The following is a 25,324-nucleotide window of genomic DNA, read 5'->3' on the forward strand; positions in this document are numbered from 1 at the left end:
TGACTTTTATAAAGCATATCTGATCACATCATCCTCCCTTATCAGTGAGCTCTAATGGCTCCTTACTACATGAAGGATCAAATATAAACTTCTCTTTTTGGCATTTAAAGTTCTTCATAATGTGGCCTTGTCTTTTCCAGTCTTCTTATACTTTATCCCCTGCACATATCCTATAGTCCAACTACATCAGTCTACTTGTAGTTTCTCACACACAGCATTCCATTTCTTTTCTCTTTCTCTTTTCACTGGCTATACCCCACACCTGGAATGCTCTGCTTCTTCACCTTCACCTCTTTCAAAACTTAGTTCAAGTCCCACCTTCTGCAAGAGGAAGTCTTGGTCTCTCCAAGCTGTTAGTTCCTAATGGAAGTGATGAATCAAGATGAATTAAGTTTCCAAAAGAAGAAAGGCAGACTGTTAACAATTGATTCTCATGCTCAAAATCTCCAGAATGCTCCAAATCACTAATAATAAAGGAAATGTAAATCAGAACAATTCTGAGACTTCACTTAACTAATGCAGTCCCTCTTATGACTACCTTCAGGTAAGTAATATGGAGAGGTCTACAGATCACGTTAGGAAGTTGTTACAAATAAGGAAATTCTAATATCCAGCTCAGGGCAGGCAGAAGTCTCTAGCTTGCTTACATCTAGCAAATTGACAAAGATGCCAAATAATGTAGTCAGTATTGGAAGGGCTGTGGAAAGAAAGGTACAACAAAATAGTATTGTTGAAGTAATGAATTAAGTGACCAAAATGTCTGTATCCTTTAACTGACATCTGCTATTAGGTATCTAATTCAAAAAGAGAAAATCCCATACGTACAAAAATATTTATATCGGCTTTTTTTTTTTGGTAATCACAAAGTGCTAGAAACAGATACTCATAGACTGGAGAATGGTAAAAACAAATTTGGCACATGAATATAATTCAATATTACTGCATTATAAGAAGTAATGAATCTAAAGAACGCAAAGATGCATAAACTGATGCAAAGTGAAGTAACAGAATCAGGAAAACAACATAGTCAATGACTAGATCAATGTAAATGAAAAGAACAATAACAAAATAAAAACTAAATGTTATGAAATAAAAATGATCAAGCTTAGCTCCAAAGGAAGAAATATGAGAATTCACCTTCCTCTTTTTTGGGATTAAGGAAAACTATGGATATGAAATCATATAATGTTGGAACTGATTGATGTAATGGTCAGTTTTGCTGAATTGTTTCTTCTTTTTTCATTTTCATTGTAAGACTTAGTCCCTGAATGAGATATATTAGAAAATGAAGGTGATGTGAAAACAAAGAGAACAGTGTGGCATAAAAAATGGAGAGTCTGTCTTGGAACCTGGAGTAACCTGGAACCATGTGCTTTAAGGCTTGCAAAGCACTTTACATATGTTATCATATTTGATCTTCATAATAACCCTTTGAGATAGGTGGTATCATTATCTCCATCTTAAAGATAAGGAAACTGAGACTGAGAAAGGTTAAGTAACTTGCCCAGGGTTGTACAGTTAGTTAGTGTATGAGAAAAGATTCAAACTCAGATCTTCTTGACTCCAAGTCTGGGGATCTATTAAGAAGATACTACTTTAAGTCTCACTCATACGCATATTCTGGCTGTGCTACCCTTGAACTCTAGGTGCTCTAGACAACCCTCTAAAGACTAGTTTTCTCATTCAGTAGCTCCCAATACTAATGAAAGCACAGGTCTGGTCCCTATCCCTCACTCTACAAAAACAAAATAAAAATTAATTTAAATTATTAAATATAAAATTCTAAAAATTAATAAAAATAAAATGACCAACTTATGTGGAATGTCAAAAGCTGCCTTAAACTTTTTGGGGGGAGGGGAAAGGGAAGACGCATTTATTAAGCCCTGACTATGTGCCAGTCACAGTGTTAAGCACTTTACAAATACTATCTCATTTTGGGGACACTGTAGGGCCTAGTGGATCACTGAAATAAAATCTGTCCTTCTATTTTTCAATCATTCAGCTCTGGACCCAGTTCACTTTCCATGTGTAGTACTTTTCCAAAGTATAAATGCCGATAGATTAACTCACTGAGCTATCCTTTTAAATCTAGATAAACAAGAGGAAAACATGGAAGAATTAATTTGGACAAGGTTAGGTGCTCCCCTGTTATCCTTGCAATGTCAAGAGATCTAAAGGAAGGTCCCCCTTTATGCAGAATGTAGGATGAATGCCCTATAGTGAATTTAAAGAAGGACAGGTATGAGAGAAGCAGGGTGAAAGTACTAAGAATCTGCATCACTGAAAGAAGTTATCAATGAGAAAAGGAGAATAATGTAGAAGAGGTTTGAGGTGGGGCTAAAAGAGAAGAGGGACGTTCACAGTGAATAACCTTTATTTTTTTCAGGAATCCTTCATTCTTCCTTCTTTTTTTGAAAAAACTTCATTGCTTAACACAGAGTTTGGAACACTATATGTACTTAATAAGTGCTCATTGATTAACACAGGAGGGGCTGGAACTCTATTACCATTTGCAGATGATATGATGGTATACTTAGAGAACGCTAGAGAATCAACTAAAAAACTAGTCAAAACAATTAACAACTTCAGCAAAGTTTCAGGATATAAAATAAACCCATAAAAATCATCAACAAAACCCAGTTTGGGAAAATAGAAAGAGAAATTCCATTTAAAATAACTGCAGACAATATAAAATGCTTGGGAGTATACCTGTCAAGACAAACCCAGGGATTATATGAACACAATTACAAAACATTTTTCACACAAATAAAGTCAGATCTAAACAACTGGAGAAATATTAATTGTTTGTGGGTAGGCTGAACCAATAACATAAAAATGGCAATTCTACCCAAGTTAATTTACTTATCCAAGTGCCATATCAATCAAAATTCCAAAGAATTATTCTACAGAGCTAGAAAAAAATAATAATGAAATTCATCTGGAAGAACAAAAGGTCAAGGATATCAAGGGTTTGAATGAAAAAAAATGTTAAGGAAGGTGGCCGAGCAATTCCAGATTTCAAACTATATTACAAAGTAGCAATCATCTAAACAATCTGGTACTGACTAAGAAATAGATATGTAGATAGGTGGAATAGATTAGGTACACAATACACAGTTGTAAATTTCCACAGTAATCTAGTGTTTTAATCTAGAGATCTAAGCTTTTGGGGTAAAATTCAACATTCAACAAAAATTGCTGGGAAAATGGAAAGCAGTTTGGCAGAAAATAGACATAAATCAACATCTTCCACCTTATATGAAGGTAAGGTCAAAATGGATAAATGATTTAGACATAAAGGATGCTATCATAAGTAAATTAGGGGAAGCATGGAAAAAACGTACCTGTCAGATTTATGGGCAAGGGAATAGGTGAGGACCAAACAAAAGATGGAGGAGATTACAGGAGTCAAAATAGATCATTTTGATTACATGAAACTAAAAAGCTTTTGCACAAATAAAAATAATGCAGCCAAAATGAGAAGGAAAGCAGGAAATGGGGTGGGGGTTGTAAGAAGTTTTTCTGACAAAGGTCTCATTTTTAAAATATGTAGGGAACTGAGCCAAATTTATAAAAATAAGAACCATACCCCAGTTGATAAATGGTCATAGGATATGACCCAGGCAGTTTTCAGAAGAAGAAACCAAAACTATTAAGAGTTACATGAAAAACTTCCACAAATTACTACTAATTAGAGAAATGCAAATTAAAACAACTCTGAGATACCAACTCACACCTGTCAGATTGGCTAACATGACAGAAAACAAAAATAACTAATATTGGAGGGGATATTGAAAAACTGAGATACTAATGCACTATTGGTGGAGGTGTAAACTGAGCCAGCCATTTTGGAGAACAATTTGGAACTATACCCCAAACTGTGCATATCTTTTGACCCAGCAATACCACTACTAGGTTTGTATCCCAAAGAGATCAAAGGAAAAGGACTTATATGTACAAAAACATTTACTGCAGTTCTTTTTTGTGGTGGCAAAGAATTGGAAATTGAAGGGATGCATATCTGGGGAATGGCTAAACAAGCTGAGGTATATGATTGTGAGGGAATACTATTGTGCTATAAGAAATGATGAGCAACATGGTGTTAGGAAAACCTGGGAAGATGTACATGAACTGATGCAAACAGAAATGAGCAGAACCAGGAGAACACTGTACACAGTAATAGTAATACTGTAAGAATGATGAACCGTGAAAAATTTAGCTTCTCTGATCAAGACAGTTACAAAGGAACCCATAATAAAAATGCTATCCACCTCCAGAGAAGGAACTGATGAACTCTGAATACAGATTGAAACATACTTTTAAAACTTTCCTTATTTTTCTTCTTTTATTTTGTTTGTGTTTTCTTTTCTAACATGGCTAACATGGAAATATGTTTGGCATGATGTCACATGTATAATCTAAATTAAAGTGCTTGCCTTCTCAAAAAGGGGGGTAGTGGTAGGAGGGAAGGAGAGAATTTGTAATTCAAAATAAAAAAAATAACTAATGAATATACATACTCGATCATCCAGCAATAACACTACTAGATCTATAACTGCCATTATACACATATGTATACACACATATATACAGTCATATGTACACATGTATATACATATATGTATACACATATGAGTATATATATGTATATATACATACACACACACTATTGCTAGGCTGCCTTCCTTAACATTTTTTCCTAGCTCTGTAGAATAATTCTTTGATAATTTGATTGATATGGCACTGAATTAATATATATGTGTGTGCATATATGCATGTGTGTATGTATATATACATATATATATACTATAACTAACTACTAGGTCTATAAGAAGTAAAAAAAAAGGAGGGGAAGAACCTATTTGTATAAAAATATTTATAAACAACTCTTTTTGTAGTGGCTAATAATTAGAAACTGAGGAGATGCCCATCAATTGGGGGATGGCTGAACACATTTTGATATATGATTGTGATGGAATATTATTGTGTTGTAAGAAACGACAAGCAGGATCATAAAAAAAAAACCTGGAAAGATTTACATGAACTGATGGACAGTGAAGTAAGCAGAACCAGGAGAACATTATAGACAGTCATAGCAATATTGTATGATGAACAATGTGAATGACTTAGCTATTCTCAGGAATACAATGATGTAAGACAATTCCAAAGGATTCATGATGAAAAATGCTATCTCCCTCCAGGGAAAGAACTGATGGCATCTGAGTACAGACCAGAGCTTGCTTGCTTGCTTCCTTCCTTCCTCCCTTCCGAGGTTTCCCCCCACAAAATGACTAATATGGAAATGTTTTACAGCAATATCAGATTGCTTACTGTCTCAGGGAAGGGTAGGGAAGGGAGGCAAGAATAGAATTTGGAATGTAAAACTTAATGAATGTTAAAAATTGCTTTTAAATGTAATTGGAAAAAATGAAATATTAAAAATTTTAAGATAAAAAATAAACATCCATTGGGGTGAAGACTGTTAAAATAATTTTCTATGTCACTGGAAAATATTTAATGAAATAAAAAAATTATAAAAATAAATAAAAACCTGTGAACCTATGAAATAAAGAAGGCAAAGAATTTTAGGCTTCTCAGAAGCCTCATGACTATATATGAATAGTTGAAGAAAAAAATCATTACAAGCCTGACATGGAAAGCATTAAGCATCACAAAAAATGAAAATTACTCTTTTTTAATAAGCAGGAAACTGGTTTGAGATGTTAGAGGGATTTTAGAATTAGCTATGTGCAATCAGAACAATGATTAGTTAGAACAAAGGTCAAAACCCAATGCCAAAGTAGAAGGATAAGGGATAAAAAGATGCATGCAATTAGAACAGCAATTACTGCTCCCCCCATGTGATGGTATGACAAGTTGACCTGCTACAAAACAAAACAAAAACTATCCATGGTGGAAAATAGGAAATGGATAAAAGAAAAAGGCACTGGTTATATTATACCTCCCACAGAACTTTTAACAGATATTAAGTAATCACCACAACAAGGAATCTAAAAAGCCCAGAAATCACTGTAAGACAGCAGACCAAAGAAACACGGCAATTAAGGATAACACAAATTTGTACGTAAAGTGACATAGACTATGATAAATGATCATGAGCAATATTAACTCACACAACAGCAAAAAGTGACAGATGAAAATGAATCTACAGAAAGTGAAGTATGATACACAGTTAATTCCAAAGAACACAGAAAGTTGAAAGCAGAAGGGCAACAAAACAGTAGAATATTGAATAATTCTAATACAAAAGGAGAATATGCTCACTAATATTTTAAGTATTTTTAACGACTGATGATACTAGAGGTATTAACATCTCAAGACTTGATAAAAACAGGTAGATAAGTGGCACAGAGGATAGAGCACTGGGCCTGGAGTCAGGAAGACCCAAGTACAGTCTGATCTCGGACTCTTACTAGTTGTATGATCCTGGGAAAGTCACTCAACTTTATTTTCTCAGTTTCCCCATCTGTAAAATGAGCTAGAAAAGGAAATGGCAAACCACTCCAGTATCCTTCCAAGAAAATTCCAAATGGAGTCAGGAAGAGTCTGAAAGTACTGAACAACACCACACTGGAGTTCTCACCAGACTATCAGAGACTATACATAGGGGGTGTTAATCCACTCAGTTTACTTCCTGCCCTGAGGCTGAAGTGTCCTGATTGGTGAGTAAGTAAAAACAAAACAAAACATATATAGTCCAAATATATCTAGCTGGTACCCAGACTAGGCCACAACTCCACATTCCATCCAGTCATCCTTCCTGAAGCAATGTGATTACTCCATCCATTTCCCTTTTGATTTCTTGTTTAGGGAATAATAATCAAATCAATATTGCCATTGCTTCTGGAAAGGACATGCCAATCAATTGCCCTCTGGCTCCACTCTGCATCCTAGTGACTCCCCAAGGGAAAACAACCTTGCTAGACCACAACAATATAAGGGAATCCCTACCTCTAGGGTAGGAATTGTTTCACTTTTGTATTTATAACACCAGCACTCAGCACAGTGCCTAATCAGTGATTTTCACTGATTCATTATAAAGTCTTTATGATAATTTTCTTAATCCATCAGTAATACTCTTAACCTCACTTTCATGGCCAGGTCATTTGTGATTACAAAATTTTCCATAAAATGGTTCCAGAACCACAAAGCCAGATGGTGCAGTCGGTAGCACAAGGAAGGTATGCATACTGAGTCCAAATCCAGGTTCAGACACTTTGTGTGACCCTAGAAAGGTCCCACAGCTTCAGTTTCATCAACTGTAAAGTTAGGATAATATTATTATCTCCCTTCCAGAGTTGTTGTAAGGATCAAATGATTTAATATTTGTAAAGCATTTAGCATAGAGCCTAGCACATAATAGGTGCTTCATAAATTCTTGTTCTCTCTCCATTCCCGCTTATGAATGGGCCATCCATTTTTCTCTGTTTGCCACTGGTCTTTACTCCCCTCAAAATCACCTATTTGGAAAGCACATGCTACTAAATGGAGGAGAAAATGAGCAGAGTTTTATTCTGCCTCCAAATAGTTCCTAGAATTCTAAAACTAAGGCAGACTCCAAAGGACAATTAAACGGCACAATAGGCATAAGTGGGTTGCAGCATATTATTACCAACAATTCACATGAGAAATTACATTAAGTATATCATCTTGGAACTATAGGATAAGAAAAAAAGGCAGGCTAGTCATGTAACAAGGGGCAAAGGCGGAGTCACAAAAAAATGATCTAGAGGAAGGCCTCTAGAGAGATCCTTTATAAAAATTATGAGAAAACATGAACCATAATCATAGAAGATGAAAAGGTATGAATGAATTGCAAACTTCACTATCTGAGGAAGTAACAATGTCAATGAGATCACAGATCCACTGTGTTATTTAAGTATAAGTAGTTGGGAATGATCCTTGAAAGCCCAGAAACTGATTGCAGAAACAGTGCCAACAATAAGGAGTCCAATTAAGTATAACAGACACAGACAAGCCAAGTGATCGCTCCCTGAGGGCTGAATTAGTTCCAATGAGACAAATCTGACAGGGTGATAGGCCACAGCTCAGTATGATCCTTTAAAAGTCAATTCACTAAGTGCAAGAGACAAACTCCAAGAGGAATCCAGCTCCTAATAGGGTGAATAGAAGACTCAGGGAGCAGAAAAAAAGTAAAGCTATGATAATCCAAATGGAGTTGAAGAGCATTTGAGCAAGTAGACGTTAACTGGTGCAAAGAGGTCAGGTCATCAGAAGGGAAGTTGGTTGGGACAATTAACTGGGCATAAGGAAATTGGGCAGGTACTCCACTGATAAAATCCTCAAAACCCAAACCATAGACTTCAAGGAAATAACTCTATATCTCTCCTACTCAAGGACCCTCTCACAGAAGACTGAACCTTTTTCTTTTAAATAACGGAAAAGTCTATTCACCTCTACTTGTTTTATACATTTATTTTGTCTTTATAAACAGTATTAACCTCATGTCTTTGCTAATCTAAGTGAACTTACTGGAAATGAAGTTGAGAGGAGGTAACTCCGGGAACTATCCTTAGAGAAAAGACAGATATAGAGATTAAAATAAGGTATTTTTGCCAAAAGTGCTTTCTTTGTCTTGAGGTTTGAGGAGTGGGGGAAAAAAAGACAAAGAATTACAGAACTCTTGATACCCATCTTGGTGATAAGTAGGTAGTATGAAGAGCAAATAGGAGTGGTTGAAAAACACTGATCTCCACATACTCTACCACTGCTACACAAGTATAAAAAAATTAAGCCAATTACTTAGTATAGTCACACCAGAAAGTATAGGGAATCTGATTAACAAGTGATTAATGTTAGCACCAATTCACAATGTCCTAAATTAAAATAAAATTATATAGCAGATATAATTATTTTTAAAGCAACAGAAAAACATATTTTTCCATGAAAGTTACAAAAACGTTTTTGTTTTTCAAGATGACAGAAGAATCATTTTTACTTTTTAAGACAATAGTTATTCCTTTCACACCTTGACTTTTCCCATATATTGTGGGTTGGCATAAGAAATTAAATGGGAATTTTGGGAATTTTTTTGTGTGTGTGTTCGTCCTTCATTGCCAAAGAAGACCATGCCATCAGAGAAATGATGACATGATTTGCACTGGACTTTGTTTTTTGAGTGAGGAAGCACTGTGCAGGTCACCAGCTTCACTTCTTCTCCAGAGCCATCTGAATCCAGTGACCAGATATTCATCAGGATGACTGGAGATGACCCAAGATGAGGCAATTGGGGTTAAGTGACTTGCCCAAAGTTACACAGCTAGTGAGTGTCAAGTATCTGAGGTGAGATCTGAACTCAGGTCCTCCTGACTCCTGCACTGATGCTCTATCCACTGCACTACTTAGTTACCCCTTTGGGAGTTTTACAGAAGCCACAGATGACACAAAAATGCCAGTAGATGACACAGAAAAAGTTTAGAAACTCAGAAATGCATAAACTATATGTATGGTATTATATAATATCAACATATTTTATCTTTGAATGCCATAATAATTCAGACCTTCTCTGGCATTAAGAGAAGGCCAAAAAATTTTACACAGATTTTCCAGACCATGGGAGTGCCATGCCTACAACCCCCATGATGTGGAAGGGATAACTACTTTTTTATTTCATTCTCCAGAGTCCTAGAATTTCTTAAAAGGAAGAACTAAGTGGTATGTTTACATGAAGAAACGTATTTTCAAAAAGGCCTACAAATTTAAAGCTAGAGCTATGTATAAGTGACTACAATCAACTAACTTTTAACAGATAGATTTTAATACAAATAACCAATTCAAAATCAGAACTAATACAAAAAAAAAAGAAACCACATGTAAACTGTGACTATTCTCATAATCCTAAACTGATATTTCTAGTCCTGGAATCTAAAACTCACTTTTCTTCCTGCAGCTGTAACTAATTACAGATCAAGTATAACCAAAAAAAATCACACTTTGGACACTTAATTTGCTCTGGAAATTTTCCTAAAAAATTGTTTACATTTTGCATTGTTAAAAAAGCACACAATACTTCCAATCTTCTTTACTGTTCCTATTGTTGGGCTGCTTCAATGACTTGTCCTTTTTAAAGGATTGGCCTCCAAAAAATTTATTGACCCAACATTTAAGGGAGACAAAAGTTATTCAAAACATCATGATTAAGCATTTTCTACCAAATATTTTAAGTATGCATTTTGATCTTGTAACCAATGTAGTCAAATTCAGTACTACATAATAAAATTTATTTATTAATATACAATTAACATTTACTAAACACTTACTTGCACATGAAATTATAGAGACACTAAGGTAGAAAAATGAAGATTAGAAAACCTAATCTTTATACACAAGGAGCTTACACTATCATTAGGCATAATAAACACAAGTAAGTTTTGTTCATGGCATGATGAGATACAGAAGAGCCATCTAAAGTCTTCTAGAAAAATCTGAGGAAGAGAACACTGCCCTGTGGGGGGACCCAGAAGTACCACCTGAGCTGAGCTTTGACAGAAAAGAATTTCAGTAAGTTAGAGTTGAATCAATAAGCATTAATTAATTACTTACTTACTATGTGCCAGGAACTATGCTAAGCACAGTAAGTGACAGATATAGCGATAAGGAGGAAAGAATGTTCCAGTCATAATGAAAGGGGCTATACATATATGCAAAGAGTGGGAGAAGTCAGATGATGTAGGGAAATGATAAAAGGTACAGTTTGGCTGAAACAGGGCACACATAGAAGTGATGTAAAATAAAGTAGGCTGGAGAAAGAAGGCACTTCTATTCCATCCTATTCTAGGGAGCAACTCAATGTTTTTGAGGAGGGGAATGACACAATCAGATCTGCACATTAGTAAGATTATTTTGGCAGCTATATAGAAGATGGACGGTTGAGAAGAGTCATGGAGAAGACTAGTTCTAAGGCTGTTCCAATCATCAAAGAAGGATATGAGGAGGGCTAGAAATAGGGTGATGGCAGTGTGTAAAGACGACAGATGGGAAAGATAGAATGGAAGAATTATATACAGGATTCTACAACCACCTAGATACAAGAGAAGAAAAAGAAAGAGTCAAAGATGACTGAGATTTTGACTTTGGCTAACTGGGGGAAATGATATTTTCACCAATAGTAACAGAGAGGTTGTGAAAAGAGGAAGGTTGGAAAAATGAGAACAGTTTTGGATATACTCAGTTTGAAGCACTGACAAGACATTAAAAGTACCAATATTGGAAGTGCTGTTGGAATATGCCAGGCCAGAATTCAATTAATAATAATTGCTAACTTTTATATAGAGGCTAATATGTGAAAGGCACTGGGTTAAGCATTTTGCATATATTATCTCATTTGATCTTCACAATTACTCTGGCAGGTAAGTGCTGTTATTATTCTCATTAAACAGATGAAGAAATTGAGACAAAAGGAAGTTAAGAGACTTGCCCAGAGTCACATGGTTCTAATAAAGTATTTGACTCCACATTTGAACTCAGGTGTTCCTGAATCCAGGCCCATAATTCCATTCACTGACCTACTTAGCTATCTTGACATGGTCAGGCTTAATATTTAGATTTGGTAGCTATCTGAGTACACACACACACACACACACACACACACACACACAGACGCACACACATACACACACCCACAGATACACATACACAGACACACACAAAGACACAGACACACATAGACACAGACACAGACACAGACACAGACAGACAGACAGACAGACCCAGATACACACACACAGAGACACACACACAGACACACACATCTTGGCACTAAATCTTGGCACTAAATCTTGGGGAACATTCAAGCCTCTCACTCAGATTTAGAAAAAATAAGGAGAAAGACGAATAAGCACAGAAGAGAAGAAGGACTATTTAGACAGTAAAAGAGCCAGGAGAAAACAGCATTCTAGAACCTAAGAAGGATTCTTCAAGCCTCAATTCAAGGGCTGTTTACTCCATGAAGCCTTTCTAGCCACTAATACTCTCTCTCTTCTCAAATTTCATAGAGTACTATAGTGATAGTTATTTCTGTATATATTGGTTTGTCTAACTCCCTCACAACCAAGTATAATAAGATCTTCTTTGAACAGGGAGTATTTTTTATCTTTGTATCCAGAGTGCCTGACACAATGCTCTGCACATAGTAAGCTCTTTAGCAAATGTTTGTTGAATTGATGTTACTCCTCTAATAAAAAACTTTCAATGACTCCCTGTTGCCTAACAAATAAAAGTCAAATTATTCAGGCTTATCATTCAAGGCTTTCCACAATCTTGCACCACTGTACCTTTCCAACTTAATCTCACACTGCTACGTTCCACATCCACTACTGTTCTGTTTAAAGAGGCTTACCTGATGCCCCCTGTACTTATCCCATGTTATCTTGCCTTTCTGTCTTATGTCATGCTACTCCCTATGGCTGGAATACACTTTTCTGAACTGAAATTCCATCAAAATTCTACCTATCCATTAAGCCCCAGGTAATATGCCATTACCATGAAGCCCTTCTGAATCTGTAACATTTCCTTTGCCCCTCAGGTATTCCAAAGCAGGCATACATTATAGGATCAGAGATTTAGCAATGAAAGGGACATTGAAGATGATCTTGCTCCACTCTCTTAACTTACAGTAACAGAAAGTGAGGCCCAGAGATATTAAGTGACATGCCAGAGATCACAAAGATATTAAGTGACAGCACTAGAATTTGAACCCAGCAGTCTTTTCACTGTACCATGCTTACTCTAAATTTATCTTAGTTGAGTATGTCATATTCTCTTCCCCACTAGACTGTAAATTCTATAAAGATTTACTTAATTTTTGTATTTTATCTCACACAGACCTCTACAAATAGTAAACTCCCAAGAAATGTTTGTTGATGAACTACCCAAGATCATGAATCATAGTGTAAGAGGATTTGAATCTAAAGAATTTCTCATTTGAAATTCTATATTCAAATAAAATCATCAGTTTAGTGATAGATTTAATAAATTCCCCTTTTAAAAATATCATATAAATGAATTTCAATAATTAACAGATTGGCTCTTGCAGTTAGGGAAGTTACTAAGTTCAAGTTTTTTCCACAATAACTACTTAGCAAACATTAACCAAAATAAATACCCACAGAATAATTAAACTTCCTCTTGCAAATACAAGGATTGCATTATAACAAATAAATCACCAACCTCTCCATATGAATATGAAAACACATAGCTTTGTTGCATGAAATAATGAAAAGTGAAATGAGTAGAACCAAGAGAGTGTTGTATACAGTAACAGCAAAATTTTTCAAAGAGTGACTATGTTATTTTTATATTATAAATATTCAAATCAACTACAAGGGACCTATGAAGAAAGATGCCATCCACCTCCAGAGAAATAATTTATAAATAGAATTATGTTTAGTATGGTTTTACATGCACAGATACACATATCTGTATCTAATGTAGGACTTTTCTAGGGCAGGGTGGGGAGGGAGGGAGAAAAAATATATAAAAATGCACAGCAGAGAACAAAAGAAAACTCAGAAGGAAGCAAAGCAGCGTGGCTTTGAAAATGATGTGTAGTATTTATTACATACTTTTTTTTTAAAAAAAGTAAAAAGCATGAAATGGAGATTTATGGTTTCATACTGAATCTTTTTTTGTGCTGTGCTGTAAACATGGAATTTTTTTGTCATTTTGTATTTAAGCTTAAAAAGAAAATGCATAGCTGTATTGATTTAACATAAAATGCTTTTTAAAGGGTATTTTAGAAATTATTTAAGTATAAAGGTATTCATTTCTTCAATAGAAGTTATATCTTTAAGAGAAATTCTCATTTTTTGGTTAAAGAAACTACTGCGAATCTCAAATGAATTGGTCTATAATGAATTAGTTCCTCTGAACTCAATATAAAAATAAGGAATGAATAGAAATATGTTAGGAAGAGGGGTTTTGGAGTTTAGGATACAATCCTAGAATTGAGCTAACTGTTTACTGTCACACAATTCAATCCAAATACCATAAAACTAAATAACAGTTTAAGTTTTCAGATCAAGCTGAGGGAAAAATCAAATTTATTTGTCCTATTAGACGAATTTTCAGAATTTAAATATTTATATTCATAATGCATTGAACAGTTAATATATTCTTTGATTACTTTACTTTCTCAAGAGAAATATACCATAGCAAATAGTCATAATAAAACTGACAGAAGACTATCTTAAAGGGTAGAAATTCTTACATACAAATTGTATGTAACCATATATACAAGAGTGCTACTTTTAGAACCAAAAATAGCTTACTATTTTTAAGTACTTTGTCACTATTTCTTCCCAAAATAACTACCCTCATTTACATTCACAAAATTTGTATCATTTAGTCCTTTGCATTTTCCTGGTCCTACCCAATTACATCTTCTTTCAGATTGATCAATCTTTTATTGTCTTTTAAATACTATTGAAGATGTGCTGATTCTGAAAACTACAATTTAATAAACTTCTCAACTAATCTTTGCCTAGAAACATGCTCTAAATATGTCACGAGCTTCTTAAGTATGAATTTCTATGTTACATTCCATATCAGGGGTGGGTAACCTGCAGCCTCAAGGCCACATGTGGCTGCAGGTTCCCCACCCCTGTAATATTCATAAAATATATAAAACTTAGTTACATGTGAATATAAATGCATATGTATACATATCTGTAACACAGAAACAAAGGACCCGTAATTTCATCAGCATGAGGAGCTCTATGATATAGCAAAGAGGTTATTAATCAGGTTATTAATTAAATAAAAAAAAGATTTTGATAATTGTATTTCAATACAACTGCTTTCCTCTGAAAGTTTATGCATTTACATATGTTATTTTAAGAAAGTACCTATAGGCTTCAACAAATTACCAAAGATGTCTATTGTAAAAACAAAAAAAGTTAAGAGTTCTTAATTTAGGAACCCCTCCTACAAATATAGCTAGACTAGACTATGACTTAGTAGATAAATACTAGGGAGTTGCCTGAGGTACAAAAGTTTAGTATTTTGCCCAGAGTCACACAACTAAAGTCAAAGGCTGAAGTTGAGGTGAGGTCTTCCTAGTTCCTATCTCTTCCCATTACACCATGCTTTTTCCAACATAAAACATATAAGAGTAATGAAATAGGTCAGTTATACACCCATACATGTATAACTTAACTTCTACATTTCCCAAATGGTTAAAAGAAAAAAAAAACAGTAATTCATGTACCTAAAGGGACAATCACACAGCTAGTTCTGAGGTCAAATTAGAATGGCTATGGCTAAATTGGAATATCTATTGAGATCTGTAGTTGGAGGGAAGAATTCCAGATCGCTGCTTAAACAATTAGCTCACTGCTCTCTGGAGTCAAGAGAGGTACAGCAGGGACAGATAATTGTTTTCTGGTGCCTAAACTAAATGAACATCAGTAGGTATATTCTATGGTGATTTATTTCACAATCCCATTGAGAATATGGTAAAGAAACAGGTGGCTAATCCCACCAGATAACTATCTTTGTAACACACAAAAGGGAAAAACCAAGATGAGTTCTGCCCACAATTTCCTGGTACAATTATGTTTTCTCCCTTTATGACTATCAGAAAAGTACTTGTAACAACATTTTTTAATAAACAAGTTCAGCATAAGTAGTCTTCAATTTAAAAGTACCTGGAGAGAAAGTCAAAAGGTCACAAATAACTAATAGAAACATTTATGTGCCTTTTTCATTTGCAGAGCAAAACTGTAATTAAAACATTTTTAAACTCTAGTTCTTCAACAAACTTATCATTAAATATAAACTTCTGCCATTTTAGATCTGGTTTGAGAAAAATGGAATTATAAAGTAAAAATACAAGGTTAATATTTATCTTAATATAGATTTCAACAAGAAAATAGCAAATAGCATGTAAGACAAAATAATATATCATTCCTATTTAGATATCATTCTCCAAATGAGGAAAATGATGACAAATACTGGTTGAAGTTTATAGCAAAATTAGTACCAAAAATTGCTCCTGACTCCTAGATTAGAAACTTTTCAAGTTCAGAGTACTATATCTTCTACTTCCTTTTAAACTGTGTAATTTAAGATACTACATCTATCTATTAGAACACAATCTGAGAAGTTTTGCAAAGGACCACAATTTAATCAATAGATATTCGAAAGTCTCAAAAAACCTAAAACCAAGCTAACAGAATTATCATGAAAAATCAATACATATGACATCTCAGTGGAACTCAAACTTACTAAATGTACTAAAGAAGATAAATAGGCTAATTTTTAGGGATGTACTGGCCAACTGGTAACATAATAGTATTTGAGAGTCACTTTCAGCTGCTCCCTCCCTCATGAGAATAATCACCAAATACTCCTCAGAATGAGTATACTCTCATCTGACCTCTTACAAAATTAGCACACAAATTCTATGTTACAAGTATATACCAGGAAGTAAGGGGTTGGTGTTAGCACTGCAAAGGTGATGGCAAAATTGAGCCACCAAAGTACGAAAACAGTGCAACTATTCCAAGATTACAGCATACAACAGGCAGTTAGTGTATTTAAAGGGAAAAGACATTGTTGATGTATGTAAGACTGCCCTCGTAATTCTATGGATAAGATGCATAGCACCACAATATGTGTACCCTTTCAGTGTCTTATGCCTGTGGTCAATTCTGACCCTTTGCCAGTACTGTTTAGGGGCAACATGTGACGACTCTGTGCCTTCAGATTCAACAGAAGTTGTATACTTGTTAGAATTCTCTAACACTACTCCTACAGTTAGGTTATGCCCAGTAGGGAATAAGAGTCTGACGACTAGAACCTGGCACACCACACTTTTTATAGGTTGTCAATGCCTGCCAAAGATGATATCTGAAGCAGTTTAGAACAGTACTAAGGAAAAATGACAATGAAGAAAAGTATCACTTTGAGGGGAGAGAGGCAAGGAGGGAGAGAGAGAGGAAACAAGAAAGAAAGGTAGGGGAAAATGTATAGTAAGAATTTTAAGTAGCCTAGTATTGTAACACAATTCTAGGACCTTAAAAGTTAACTACTTTGTTTTAATGTCTAAAAGAGTGTAGCATTGAAATAATTTTTATCAAAGAGTGTGACATCACTGGTTCTTGCTGAGGGAAAACCAAGAGAAGTAAAATTCAATCAAAAGTGTTTAGGATGAACATTGATATATCCTACTCTCCTCAACAAAAGAAGTAAGTCAATCTTTTCCTGCTTAGGTCTGAATAAATTATATGTGTATGATAAAACAAGGGATGGAAGTTAGACTTGTAATTTCATCGGTCTAAGGAACTCCCAGATGAGGAAACTCCCTCTATGAATACAGATCAACACCTTTTCCAATGTGTGGTGTTAGATTGTTGCTTAGAGCAGTGGTTTCAAAATCAAATAGAAATGGAGGAAACTAAACCATAGATAAGGATTATTGCAGGCCATATACTGAAATTTTTTAGTGGAATATTTTCTGTTTTAGTGTATGTTGATTTATTTTTGTTAAATATTTTGATAAAATATTTTTGCTAAATACTTCCCAATTGCCTTATAATCTGGTTCTGCAATCAGAAGAGCTATGGACTACATAAGGCTCCCAGACGGCATTTTGATACTTCTGGCTTAGTGCACTGAGAAGTTAAGTAACTTGTCAAAATTCACATTGTGCAGTATGTATCAGAAGCAGAATCTGAACTCAGGTTATTCTGGCTTTAAGTTGAATCCACTATGCCATGATGTCTTCTGCATGCCAAAGGTATAAAATGAAAAAGTTTCCATAGTATCACATACATACTGCAAAGATGAGGAAGAAATAATAATAAATGACACCTGACAATTAGAAGATGCTTTAAAATTTTCAAGGCATTTTATGTACATTACATCATTTAAATTTTACAATTGCTCTGTGAGCTAGGAACATTATCCACATTTTACAGATAAGGAAATTGAAATTTAGAGGGATGAATGATTGTCTGTGGCCACACAGCTATTAAAAACAGTTTATTTACCCAGGTCTTCCTGATGTCAGGTTTAATACTCAGTTAAAAAAAAAAGTGTCCCTAAAGAAAACTTAGGATATTAACAATTTAAATTATGTCTGTCTTTAAGTTAAATATGTAACAATCTTCCTTAGCTCCAAATATTATATCAACAATCAGAAATTTTAAGTTCCCAAGAAAAAGAATATATGCTGAGGTGCCAGAAACAATCTTTAAAATATGTTAAAGTTGACCAGGTGTTAATTTTTCAGACGGGATGAAAACAGCCTTCTTATAACTAACACAAGATCTTTATTCGAAAAAAACACAGGTATTATTTCAGACTAGTGACAAATTATGAAAGACAAATAAGAGTAAAATCATAGGATCATATGATTCAGAACAGGAAGAGAAATTTTCTAGTTAAATCCTTTCATTTTACTGATGAGGAAAGTGAGAGGCAGAGGTGTTATTACTTATCCAAAGTCACAAAGATAGAAGGTAGTAGAGCTGGAACACAAATCTAGAACCTTTGACTCTAAATCCAGGCCTTTCTCCACTGTACCACACTACTTTGGCCATATTTACAATATAATAATCATGTTAACAAAACATTATTTAGGAAAAGAAATCATTCCTGTGGTTTTTTCTAAATTATGATTTTCTTTAGTAATTTAATCAAAGTTAATATATTTTCCTGCAACCAAAACATAAGAAATAAATCTTCATGTTTAGCTTTCAGGTAAAAAACAAACTTCCTCTTTGATGAAAGTTAAATTATTTCACAGTACTTCAAAAATATGTTAGGTAACTTGTTTATCAGTTTGTTTAATGTAAACTAATAGTTCCACTCAGCTCCAGACAAAATCCAAATTTACCAAGTAAATGAATTATCGTATTTGCCTATAAACATTCCCAAGAAGGTTATCATTTGGAGAACTGAAATGGAGTTTACCAGCTTTGTCCCTTACTACATCGGTGACCCTGGGCAAGTCATTCAACCTTTCAAAGTCACAGTTTCTTCATCTGTGAAATGAATGACTTGATCTAGACACTCTCTAAGGTCCCTTCTAGATCTAAGACTATGAATATTTCCTTTTGAGTTCAAGAACCATTATTTCTGATATCACTGTAGTAAGAAAAAAGAAAAGACAGAGTTGGAAGAGATAAAAATAAGAAACACTCTGAACAACATGTAGAATTCCCCTGTATGTCATTCAAAGGCTAAATATAACAATCTCTGAGATTACCTATGGCTTCTTCCACAAAGGAACCAGTCTGGGGATTTCATTTCCTCTTTTTAAAAATAGAAGAAAAGAGAAGTTGTGGTTTAAATGTCTTATCTGTACCACAGAAGAGCTCATCTATATAGACTTTCTAAAAATTAAAAATTAATACATTTTTATTTTAAAAACTCCAAACAAATTTTTTTAAATTGCATGTGTAAAATAAATGTATAATTAGTAAATAAAATAAATGTGTAGTTACCTACCAAACTAAGATTTAAAAACACTTTAGTAAGCAATGGCTGCATCCTTTAAAAATGGCAGGCAGTGCTGTTTTAATCAAAATATTTACCCAATGGGTACACTGCAGATTATTATTGCTTAACTAACCTTGTGAAAAGACATTGCCCTGTCAAGTGTTGGGGCAAAAGTTAAAACAGAAATGAACTTTCCTTAATGGCTAAAGCATCCAAAGTCCATTTCAGTACTTTTCTCTTTTTATTGCATATTACTATAACAGATACTATAAATTAGGAAACTGAAGTGAAACTTGCAGAATCTTATGAAATGCAAAATCTCTGAGTTTTCAAAAAATATTAGTAGTGGTGGTGGTATTTCTGGGGAATATTTGGTTTGTCTCATAAAGTTTATAATCATTGACCTACATTTAAAATTGTCTCAAAAAAGAAAAAACACAGACCCAACTACTTTATGCAGTGACCAAAACCAACTATTTTCAGTTCTCTGAAGATAGATTCTGCTACTTAGTTCTATTTCTGGCAAAATAACAACAACAAATTGACAAAATATTCTGACAGGCACTTGTTAAGATAGTACTTTAGTTCCTGCATTCTGTACAATTCTCCCTATTCTGTCTTCATTCTTTTATGTCTTAATAATAAGCAAGGAGCAAGAATTGAACAGTCTACAAAAATAAAATAATTTTGAAAGTTCACAAATATATAATTTGGTAAAGGTTATATTTTTGTCAATAATATTCTGGTTAATGTACTTCAGAACTCAAACAAGTGAGTCTTTTTTAGTTGTCATGTTCACATGATAACTATCCTCTTTTATACTCTAAAGGCTAAAGTCCAAAGTATATATTTTTTGCAACTTCTAGAAATTGTAATGAAAATGAGCCAACTTCAAAGGTTAATCCCTCCCATATAGTGGCCCTTCAAATATATGTATAGACTATAAAAACCAAATTGAAACCATAAAGTATTTTAAAATAAATAACACTATAGGATGTTTTACTTGTTGACCAATAATAACATCTGTAAAATTTTCATAAATGTGTCAGGAATTAAGTATTTTAGTATCAATTTGTGACAAGTGTAGGTAACTTATTAACAACATATGTGCACAGTCAACTCATAAATGTATGTATTTATGACTCATTCCAAGTCATTCATAAAATAGAAAAAGACCAACCAACTCATGTAGACTAATATCCCTGATTTTAAGACTAAAGATCTAAACAGTTGGAAGTTATCTAACATATATTATTTAAAGAATGGGGAGAAAACTCATGGCTTTTAATTTGCTTTGATTTATATGTGAATTTATTTAATAAGTTCTAGAATTTCAATAAATGATTCTGTCATGAGAATGTAGTATTATTTTTAAACTTTGAAATTTAATAAAATTTACTGACTTTACAATGAATTGTTATATTCACTCTAAGTAAGGACCTTAAAATAACTACAATGCTGAATCACGTTTGAAATCATCCGAAAGCAATACACATGATACTTTTAAATGCAATATGCTCTTTACAAGCAATATTAGAAGTTTCAAGTCCATGACTTAGGATCATAGGATTCAGAGCTAGAGAAGAACTAATATAAAACTTAAATTAGTCTGCAGTTGCTGTGTAGTTAACAAAGCTTCAATCTGAGTTTTCATTACTAACTTATACTACCTACTTATAACACCTACTTTCTCACCTTTATGAGTCAAATAATCAGTCACATCAAAAATGCAAAGACAAATCTACTATTTTAAACTCAAAAGGGTATTTTCTATTGTGAAGAATTTAGCAAGTTTAATGACAGTTTTGAAAGCACCTTAAACAGACTATTAGATATATTATGATTTTTGACATGCATTGTAACTTCAAATATAAAATTAGATGTATTTAGGAGAGTATTGGATGGTCAATTTAATTACCTGATACATTGGGTTGTTAAAAATATATACATGATTTACAGAATCTTGAGTCTTAAATACATTAAAGTGACTGAGTAAAATATTAAAAATTGTATAGAGATATACGCAAATAACTCATATGTACATAGCACTTGTAAATCTACACTTTACTATCCTCATAGTAACTCTAGAAGTAGTCAATGGAAGTATTATAATCCTCATTTTACATATGAAGAAATTGAGGTTCATTTGCATATCTATTCTCCAAGTGAGATGTCAGAATCAGGACACAAACCCAAGTCTCCTGACTCCAAGTGCAGAACTTCTTTCATTACACAACACTGCCTTCCTATGAAAAGACATTTAAGAAAGAATCACAGGATCATAGATTTAAAAGTTGGAAGGGACCTTGGAGATCACCTAATCCAAAAAAACTCCTTCATTTTACAGACGAGAAAGCTGAGGCCCATGGATTCTTTAAGGTTATTTTAAAACAAAATAGCATACAACATATGTACTTAAAAATTCTAATATGAAACTATCATAGGGGTAACCCATCAATAAAGGACATCAAAGTGTTTATAAAAGACACAAAAATAATTGTGATTTAAGCCACAAAAATAATATCTGGCAAATAGAATACTTTTGCTGGATTTCTTCTATTTCATCAGTAGAAACACCATGATTTGTGTATAGAAGTTCAATATAGTCATATTTGGTGGGCTACGGAGTGATTCCAGAAACTGCCAAAACTACTCTGCTCACCACATACTACACACATGCTCACCCCGCAAAGTCACCCAACCACTGCTAAAATGTGTCCTTTTTGTTTTTTTAACCAACATTTTTGCATGCATTTATAAAACTATTTTGTTAATCTCCAATATTTATAAAATCATCAAAACAAACTACTAATGTGTAAAAACAAAACACTAATGTAATCATAAGGTCTAAACTATGTCTAGTTAAAAATGTCACTTTGTTTTTCTTAGACATTTTAAAATTCTATGCTTTAGTCTAATTGTTTTTTAAGGACAGATAAATTATGCCTTGGTTTAAAGAACGAACAAGGTAGTCTAATGAGTCAGCAGATTACTCCTTATCTTGACAATGACACTGATTTTCTGTATGACTTGGGTAAGTTATTTAACCTTCAACTGTAAATAACTCTCTCCTACATTTAAAAATGGTGGAAAGTCATCCTCTGTTTCTAATATATTTTGTGATAATAGAATGATATATATGAAAATGTTTTGAATTTTTGGGAGGAAGGTAATGTATAGATTACATTACTATAATCCCACCCTTTTATTTGTCTTGGCAAGATGAATAACAAAATCAGATAATACCTTACACATTTTCCTTGATACCACATATTATGCTCAGTTTGTATTTCCATTATAGCCAAAGAAAACTAAATAAACTCCTACAGGTATGTAAGGACTATCTCATTTTAATCATTACAAATGTTTTGAATGCTTTTGGTACTAGTTTTATAAAGGAAATGCTATCTCTCAAGTAAAAGCATCAACTCTCCTTATAAATACAAATTAAAATGTATTATGATAGATTTCTGAGAAAATCATGAATTCGTCTTCCTCAAGATCAGAATAGCTTGAGATAAATTCATATTTTGAAAAAAAGCTACTTAATTACAAAGTTCATCAAACCTCCCAGCATAACCATTCTATACTAAGAACATAGTAGTAGCTTCTCACATATGTTCCAAACAGTAAGATCTAAAAAAACAGACATCCTAAACATTTTTCTAACAAAGTATTATCACACAATTAAATGAGATCCATCGACCATCAAAGGATTGAGAAAGAAGTAACATGAGCAAAAGTTTTTGAAAAATGACAATTATTTAAAATCACATTAGCATTTTAATGTTTATCTCAATACTTTAAAATATTTTCAGAGTATTAAGATACTGCATAATAGACACTGAGTGCAAATAGTAAAGACTTTCCCTAGTGTTTTGAAAGATGAAGCTTTTATGCAAAGAGTTTTTTTTCTGACCCAAGTTAAATATTCCAGTCCTTTACTAAACTAATATCAATGGAGGACAAGTAAAGGGCAAGACTCATAATGCAACCATGATAATATAGGATCTAAAGATTCTATAAATAGATTAACTGACAATAAGAACTGATTTTCAGGCTTAATGTTTTCAAATTTATCAACACAAGTACGAAAATATTCAATCAAATAGCTTTAGCCACAAAATGAAAAATATTTAACAAGGCCGCCCATAACATATAAACAGAAAGGTTTTATATATAAAACTGATATTGAAACAAAGTTTCCTTATTAACATTTTAAAAACTACTGTTTTATACATTGAAATCTGCCAGAAAACAATGTTGGCAACTTGAGGAATCAATGTGACATAGAAAAGGTAAATTATTGTCAGTTATGTTGTGAAAGAAACTGCAACAAAAACTTTTGCTCAAGTTTGTTACACAGAACCTTGATGTGACCAAGGTTATCATGAGGCCAAATGTTTTTAGAGTCAACTATCCTCCAACTAAATTCTATTTAACCTGAAAAGATTTCTACAAAGTCACTGGTGGTTTTGCTTTTGTTTTCGGAAGAAAGGAGGGAGAGAAGGAAGGAAGGAAGGAAGAAAGGAAGGAAGGAAGGAAGGAAGGAAGGAAGGAAGGAAGGAAGGAAGGAAGGAAGGAAGGAAGGAAGGAAGGAAGGAAGGAAGAAAGGAAGGAAGGAAGGAAGAAACAAAGAAACAAAGAGAAGCAGGAAAAAAGATGACTAATTCTTTAATGTAGGCTGGTAAATTTAATTCTATCTGGCTACTCAATCTCATAAACATTTTTGTACATCCTGTAAAAGTACAAAATATCTAACTGTTACTAAATATATTATAGGACTAAGGAATAAAGGCACTTACTCAGCATTAAATCCATTGACGTGCAAGATCCTCATCTGTTTTACAATTGTGCTTTTACCAGATTCACCAGCACCTAGAAAATGAAAGTAAATCAGTTTATGCAGGAAGCTCGAAAAGACACTCAGGACACATTGGGCTGTTTTTTCCATACACATGATTAAAAAATAATAATGGAGACAGTGACAGTAATCCTCCCTGAAACTCCAGTTGCGATGTAAATTAAAACAAGTGCATAGTTGAAGTAATTATTAGCTCTGGGTCCTCTTCAAGTATTTCACCATCAATTTGTCATAGGGTAAAAAAACAACAACAAAAAAACCCCCAAGGTTTTGTTTTGTTTTTTTTTAATTGAGATAAAGAAGTGGCATAGAAAAAGAATAGGATGATTTTGTCATTTAAGGAAAACTCAAAGTTAATTTCTGAAACTACTTCCTAGTACATCACCATTAAACAGAAATATATGTGTGTATATAAGTATGAATTTATATAAAAACTCATACACATGCATATATGGGAAAAGATATATAACAGTTAAAATATCCAGTTGTTCTTCCAATAACTTCAGTTCTCTCAACACACAGTTCAAATGATCCATTTTAACCATTAATATCTCAGAAAACAGTCTCTCACTGTACTTCTTTCTCTACCTCTGGGCTACAATAGGAATTTACCTCTAACAGGTCAACATCCACCCACTTACCCACTGTTTTAACAGTCTCCCAAAAAACAAAACAACTATGGCTTCAGGTCTTTCTGGACAAGAAAGACATCAATGTTTCAGTTAGAAGTGAAAGATTTGCTTTCTTATTTCCTTCATTTATTGTCATCCTGCCCAAAGTTCCCTTCCTAGTACCAAATGAAAAACGTCACAAGAATGACATTAATGTTAGGTTGGAGTATCCATGCTGGGGAAGGGGAGAATATATTCTGAACTTTCATAAGAAGGAAAATACTCCTGGAAACCATTGCATTTCAAGGACTCTAGACCCTGAAGATGCCTCCATTTTGAAAATCTCTCAATTTATAACGTGCAA

General features: G+C 33.6%; 1 protein-coding gene across 4 annotated transcripts in view; it reads right to left on the minus strand.

The window, feature by feature from the left end:
- GNAS (GNAS complex locus) overlaps nt 1-25,324 on the minus strand; it is a 308,988-nt gene that overhangs the window by 146,081 nt on the left and 137,583 nt on the right. For all 4 annotated transcript variants that reach the window (XM_072633425.1, XM_072633427.1, XM_072633426.1 and 1 more), the window contains exon 2: nt 24,291-24,363. In XM_072633425.1, coding sequence (XP_072489526.1) covers nt 24,291-24,363 — 73 coding nt within the window. The remainder of the gene's footprint in view (nt 1-24,290; nt 24,364-25,324) is intronic.

The sequence above is a fragment of the Notamacropus eugenii genome, chromosome 1 (genome assembly GCF_028372415.1).
Source record: "Notamacropus eugenii isolate mMacEug1 chromosome 1, mMacEug1.pri_v2, whole genome shotgun sequence".
In the NCBI taxonomy this organism is placed as follows: domain Eukaryota; kingdom Metazoa; phylum Chordata; class Mammalia; order Diprotodontia; family Macropodidae; genus Notamacropus; species Notamacropus eugenii.